We start from the raw sequence: 7,525 nt of genomic DNA, 5'->3' as shown, positions 1-7,525 counted from the left end.
AAAAAATGTCCCCCTCTACCAACTCTCTGTTCTAGCTGTGCAAGGAGCAGGGGACGGACGTGTCGGAGCAGGACCCAATCAGGGAGCAGAGCTGCTACCTGAGCAGGAAGCAGCGCCAGAGGCTGTTGGAGGAACACGGCATTCAGGGCTGGACCGTGGTTCAGTTCCTAGGAGACTCTGTCCTCATACCTGCTGGGGCCATGCACCAGGTACATAGCATGCACACACACACACAAATAAATAAATGTACAATGTTTAATTTCCCAAGGGAACCACAGTTTACTATGCACTAGGCTGCAGGCAGACCCCATAACTCTGAGAGTGTACAAATGGGGGTCCATTTGTATGCTCTCTCAAAGTTACCCATCATTTAGAAGAGACCCCTTGGAACCCCCTCATGGACAGACCCTACTGATCTAGATACTGTGCTCACCTGACCAGCCCAAGCGAAGTAGGGCCAGGTCGGATATTATACTGTCTTTTATATTGTTATCCGGATTTAATTAGTGTTACTCTACTACCGGTACTTGTTCTCTACCTTTGCCTTTGTTTAATACTGCGATGATGCTCTGACAACTGGAATTTCTCTCAGTGTCAATGTCTGTGTCAATCTTTTTTGAGGCTGTGTATAATAAAGTATTATAATGTTTTGTCTCTCAGGTCCAGAATCTCCATAGCTGTGTCCAGGTCATCAATGACTTTGTGTCTCCGGAGCACGTGGCCAACTCCTTCCACCTGACCCAGGAACTGAGGGCCACTAAAGAGGAGGTCAACTACGAGGATAAACTACAGGTAATATAAACACCTACTGTACTGTAGTGTACATCAGTCAGTCGCTTCCCGTCTGAAACGACCTTAAGTGTGTGGAGATTCAGTGATAACGAACTGGTGAATAGATATAAACATGCGCGATGCGATCATGCGACTGCAACCAGTTCATTCAGTGTACATCAGATGCAATTGTGTCTGCATCGGTAAAATCCATGGTTACATCAGTTTTTGTATTGTTATTGTTGTACGTATTTCATCCTAACCTGTGTTTCCGAAGCGCTGAGATGCTAGCTTATCGGCCTCAGTGATGAGATTCACATCCCTAGTACGGACGACTGTGAAATATAAATGAATGAAACCCGCACCAGGTGCTTGTTTTATGTCCTAAACATGTGTGGGCCGTCGGTGGCCAATGAGTCGTCTTCTATTATAATAATACACACGTACGTACTTTGGGCTGACTCACTCTGTAACCATGGCAACCTCCAGGTAGGGACACCATGTACGTGCTCAGGGACACTTTGACATGACAACGCATGTACACGCACGCGCACACGCACGCATGCACGCACGCACGCACGCACGCACGCACACACACACACACACACACACACACACACACACACACACACACACACACACACACACACGTACGTTTCCGCTAGGTCTCTCCAACTGGCAAGTAAACACCAGAAGCAGGGAAAAAGGCCTCATATGACTCATGTCATTGACCCTGACCCATAGGACATGACAGAACACCATGGCAATTGTGTTTCTGTTGCCAGGACACACCGTTCCATATTACTCACCCTCATAATAACTAAGAGCTGCTTGCTCTCTCTCTCTCTCATGATGTTTTTATTTTCATCCTTTAGATGTTAGATGTGTGTGTGTGTGTGTGTGTGTGTGTGTGTGTGTGTGTGTGTGTGTGTGTGTGTGTGTGTGTGTGTGCCTGTGTCTGTGTGTGTCTGCGTGTTTCATTTCTCTCTGCATGTAATTCAGACAGACAGGGTGACAGACTGCGTCATCATCACGGATGTTCTCTGGACACTCTGTCCCTATTCTCTTCAGACTCAATGCGCGCACGCACGCACACACACACACACACACACACACACACACACACACACACACACACACACACACACACACACACACACACATGCAGTGTATGATAACTTTCTCTCGCTCTCTCTCCTCTGTCTCCGCAGGTGAAGAACATCCTCTACCACTGTGCGAAGGAGTCGGTCGCCACCCTGAAGAGGAGCGCTGCAGAGGAGGACGCAGAGGACGAAGAGGAGGAGGAGGAGGGAGAGGAGAACTCATGACACTCCCTCCTCTGTCTTTCCCTCATCCTCCTCTGGAGGAAATGTCCCCCCTTCCCTCCCTCCCTCCTCCCCTCCCCCCAGGAGGAGTTCAAGGGTCACTGCTCGTCAGTCAGTGACAGATGAGGTCATCGCCCGAGCATAGTGGGGGAGGGGGGGGAGGAGGAGGAGCACGTCGCCTGACCTCCGCAGTGTCTGGCCTGATGTCCCCACCTCACCCCCAGGACACCGTGTCACGGGACTCGAAACGACTATGTCACCCGCTCTGGGATGTTTCGTGGACTTGGCCACATGACCCTCTCAAATGCCAGCCATGTGATTAGAGACTACATACATGCACACATTCATGTGTGACCAAGACAGAGGTGGTCATGGGGGCGTCCTGCACATGACCTGAACCTCCGAGAGACCTCGTCATGTGATCCAAGACATGCAAACAAAAGAAGAAGAAGAAAATAATAATACTAGTCACGTGACTGAGTGCCACTCGACACCACGTGACCAGCAGGCGATATCAGCGTGTGCCTGGAGTTTCACAGACACACTAACCTTCGTGTTCATCAACCATAATCCCAAACCTTCAGTGCCAACTGGACTAGAGACTTGAGCCATGAACGGCCAGTTGGACTGACAGACAGGGGGCTAGGTGTGCACGTAGTCTGGCTTAGTGCTAGAATAACATTCACTCTCATTTCATCAGAAAATAGAGAGGCAAAGAACATGGAAAACACAACACCATGCACAGGTTTGCCCGCAAGCCTTATTTGAACTCACTACATTTAAATGAACGGTGGCTTGCTATGCGGCAGTGGTGCATCCAGTACTTTTTACCCATTTCCCTCCTCCTGTGTGGGTTTTGAAATGCTCCTGAAACAAGCATTTAGATCAACTTCAGCGGCAGCTCAGCTGTCCTCTGAAAAACAATGCTAATTAAATTATTTTCACGGCAGGGCGGTATAAGCTCCCAACAGGCACAGATGTTCCATGCTGGAAACGCTTGGTTAGGACGTCCTAGTCTGCTGAACCACCAAGGCTTCCCTCTGAGATCACATTTGAGCGATGCTGGAGGGCTGCGGGATGGCCTGGCGGATACACAAAGCCATCCAAATCAGTAGAACTGGATTTAATCAGTGTCTGTGCCAGCGGCCCGTAAGAGAGAGAAAGAGAGAAGCGTTGGCTATTAAAGATTTTGCTGATCATCACAGAATCACCAGCAGCGAAGCAACATCAGGATAACTGTGATTTACAGTGATTAAAAATCATAAGAAGAAGAGAAAAAAAAACGAATTGAGGGAAGAAAACGAAATAAAATTTGAAAAAAAGAAGAAAATAAAAACACGAGAAACTGATAAATCTATTCAGAAATCTGAACCAGATTTTTGAATCTGCAAGCAAACAGCACTGCTGTTCCCTTGTTTGTTTGTTGTTCCTACCAGTAATGTGTCTGTTTCTGTTTGTCTGTTTTCTTGTGTTTTTTTGCGCTTTTGTTCGTCTTAATCTTTTCTTTCTTTCTTTTTTTTCATACTGAACATTGTTTTGGTTCATTGTTTCTCCTCTGTGAAGATCTTGTATTTATTTTATAGTTTTATGATGAAGCGATGTTCTTGATATAAAAACAAAAAAGCATTCATGTAAATGTGACTTGTACAGGTTTTTGTTTTTTTGCAAAGTGATTTTCAGTTGTAATACGGCTCTACTGTGATGGAGGACACACACATACGCACACACACACACACACACACACACACACACACACACACACACACACACACGTTTGCGCGTGCATGCGCGAGTGTCCGCACCTACCGCACAGACACACAGACACACAGACACACACACACACACACACACACACACACACACACACACACACACGCACACAGATCTACGTACACACATACACCAGCTAATGCCTGTAACTTTGGGAATTGTTGCTGAGCTCCACAGTCCTCATGCCATAATTTTGTTTTTTGAAAAATTAACTGCCAAACTATTGTAAAGACATTGTAAAGTTGTATTATGTAAAGAATAAAAGCTAAAAAATACCTACATTGCTTATACACACTTCAGCATTTAAAAAAAACTAAAAGTATTCACTGTAAAATTGAGACATTTACAACAAAAAAAGATGTAATTTATTTAAGAAAAATTAATTGTCTTGTTTTTTCTGTTTTGTTTTGTTCAGATTTGCTATGGTGAACTTTTGAAGTTAAATGATGGAAAAAAAGAAAAGAAAAACTCAACTATGTGTAAATATATACATATATACATTCACTGAGGTATTTTTTTAAAACATGGCTTGCTTCAATTTCAAATTTTAAAGTGCAAGTGTTACATGCTTTGTACATTGAAGTTCAGAAGGGTTTTACATTTTCCATTAAAATGGATTTATCAAATGATTTCGTTGCTGTCTTTAATGTATACTGTACATGAAAATAATATGATTACTTGTGATTCATCAAAGCAATTCATTTTATCGTTTGACATCCCTAGTATACAAAATGAACAGCTTTCAGTAATCGTTTTTAATTCTTTTTCAACTAAGTATTTTCTAGAAATGTAGGCCTAACAGACATCTCTGACATCTCAATCACATCTAAATCAGACATGACAGATGTTTTGTCACAAATCTTCCCTGTTATGTATTGGCATTTGCCATCATTACAGAATGGTATTATTTTGCCAAATTGTACTCTACCCATATTCATGCAATAAACTGCAATAAGGCACCTTGTATAGGGGCTTTTCATATGCCAGAAATTTTAATGAGTAAGTATGTATAACCAAGCAATTCAATGGCAGAAGATGATAAGACCACATGAGCTCTATCCAATTAAGAATCCTACCAATTTTTTTTGCAGTTAAAAGTGTGTGTTCTGGAGCTGTTGATTGAGCTCAATCAAGAGGACCAGAACACACCTGGGCTGGCTGCCACTGCCAGGATCACATGGATTCTGCATGGATGTATGCAGTGGTGGAAAGTAACTTTACCTAACTTAAGGCTAAAATACAAAAGAACATTTCTATTCAACAACTATGAGAGATGGGGCTGTATTTTGCGTGTATTAAGTACCAGGTCTTATTACTTAACTTAAGATCTGGAGGCGTGGTCAATGCTATTTGGCCACTCAGAATAGCCAAATAGCATTTATCACGCCACTGGTCTGATGATCAGGCTCTCAACACAGAGGTTCCATGTTCAAGTCCCAGATCCCCATGTCTTCTAGTTCAATTAATTCTGGAGAACTTTGAAATATAGGCTATATATTTCTAGTAAAGTGCATGAGCAAAGTATAAATTCAACATTGCACAAAGAAGTTGTTTTTGTGGAGAGATTTATTTCCTCATTGACAGAATGAATAAATTACAACTATATCTTTAGTGGATTTAACAGATGGAATGAATGATTACAACTAGGCCTAGTCGAATTTGTTTGATACAAGATCCCAGGTAACATGTCCAAACTTGGGTTTTGACATGGGCTATGGGCATGGGTTCCGAGTGGGCCGTGCACCCAGTTTTCACAAAGGGCCCACCCGTGTTAGCCCATATGGGCTTATGCGGGTTTCTAAGTGGGTCCAAATGGGCCATTTTATTTCAGAACCATGTGTGCGCCACCTGTGTTTGCCTATATGGGTTTGACCTGGGATCTGATTGGGCCTTAAGTGGGTACCAGCTGGGCGAATTATATGTGACCCATGTAGGCCACACTTGTGTCCGCCCTCATTGTCTTCCTTCCTGTTTCTGTTGTCCCCTGCTGTCGATTGTTCAGAATCATTCCTACAGAGAGGATGCAGTGTTTCCAGTTTTCTGTAGTAGTTTCTTCAAGTCAAGTGTTCAAACTTTATGACTGGATAGCACTTGATCTGTAGAGTCCTACATTACTATCTCCTACGATCAAGGGTTATGGTTAGGGTACTGTAGCATGCCGTTTTTCATCATTTTTGAGGATTTGAAAAAAAAGACGAAATCACTCCGACAAGTGATTGTCTTTTTTTCAAATCCTCGTTTTTCATCGTTTTTGACCATGGATTATAGCCGGGTTAGGGTACTGTAGCATGCCGTTTTTCATCATTTTTGAGGATTTGAAAAAAAGACGAAAATCCCTCCGAGACCATGGACTATAGCCCATGGCCTGGAAAAACGGGGATTTGTAAAAAAGACAAAATCACTTCATCATTTTTATAACCCATCGTTTTTTTCATTTTTTCATTTTTTTCAAATCCTCAAAAATGATTAAAAACGGCGTGCTATAGTATGCCGTACAATATGGGCTATAGCCCATGGTCCAAAATGATGAAAAACGAGGATAATATATTTTTCAAAAATTCAAAAACATGGGCTATAACCCATCGTTTTTTTTCATTTTTTCATTTTTTTCAAATCCTCAAAAATGATGAAAAACGGCGTGCTATAGTATGCCGTACGATATGGGCTATAGCCCATGGTCCAAAATGATGAGAAACGAGGATAACTTCTTTTTTCAAAATTTAAAAAAACATGGGCTATAACCCATCGTTTTTTTCATTTTTTTCAAATCCTCAAAAATGATGAAAAACGGCGTGCTATAGTATGCCGTACGATATGGGCTATAGCCCATGGTCCAAAATGATGAGAAACGAGGATAACTTTTTTTTTCAAAATTTCAAAAAACATGGGCTATAACCCATCGTTTTTTTATTTTTTTCATTTTTTTCAAATCCTCAAAAATGATGAAAAACTGCGTGCTATAGTATGCCGTACGATATAGAATGCTATTGTATTTTATCAGGAAAATTAATTAGTGAGGACCAATTATATTTTATTTATTTTTTGCAATTGCTTGCTGTATACCCTACTTCTATGTCATGTGCTCGGTGTAAAAAACAATAAAAAAAACCATTCGGGGTTCGGGGGGTCGGTGGCCCAGGGGCCCTTTATCTCTAGATCCGCCTATGCTCATTGTGCCGAATGTCCCATTTCAAGTTTTCAAATGTATAAAAACCTTTTCGAAAATAGCAGCTACAAGCTCAAACAATGCGCCGCATTGCGAGCTTGTAGATCGGCTATTTTCAAATATGGTCAAAATGTATGTGGGAATCCAGGTGAATGGGTGTTATAAAGCTAATGTTACATACTCTTGTACAGTAGGTGGCGGTATACACCTCTATGTTGGTTGTGATCCGCCATAAAACTGAGAGAAGAAGAAGAAGAAGAAGGTGAATGGGTGCACCTACTGCACCTGACCTAGTCACATGACCAGCAGGAAGCACAAAAGCCTTGTTCCTCCTAGTTGAGAACCATTTTGCCTCTGCTGCAGGAAATGGGGTACCCTCTCATGCAGGGTGAAGGAGAAAGCACATGGTAGGCCTTGTTTGTTGCAGCCAATGTTGCTAATGGCTTTTGTTTGGTTGAGCACATGCCACTGTTGGCCATATTGTTCATTTGTG

General features: G+C 42.4%; 1 protein-coding gene across 6 annotated transcripts in view; it reads left to right on the top strand.

The window, feature by feature from the left end:
- Window positions 1-4,492, top strand: part of jmjd1cb (jumonji domain containing 1Cb) — a 99,095-nt gene extending 94,603 nt beyond the window's left edge. For all 6 annotated transcript variants that reach the window (XM_080788816.1, XM_080788812.1, XM_080788811.1 and 3 more), the window contains 3 exons: window positions 36-209; window positions 661-792; window positions 1,983-4,492. In XM_080788816.1, the coding sequence (XP_080644942.1) occupies window positions 36-209; window positions 661-792; window positions 1,983-2,099 (423 nt within the window). In that variant the 3' untranslated portion in view covers window positions 2,100-4,492. The remainder of the gene's footprint in view (window positions 1-35; window positions 210-660; window positions 793-1,982) is intronic.
- Window positions 4,493-7,525: the final 3,033 nt, after the last annotated feature.

Source organism: Protomyctophum bolini (genome assembly GCF_963924005.1).
Source record: "Protomyctophum bolini genome assembly, chromosome: 18".
Classification (NCBI taxonomy): domain Eukaryota; kingdom Metazoa; phylum Chordata; class Actinopteri; order Myctophiformes; family Myctophidae; genus Protomyctophum; species Protomyctophum bolini.
This window is presented reverse-complemented; position numbering and strand designations above follow the sequence as displayed.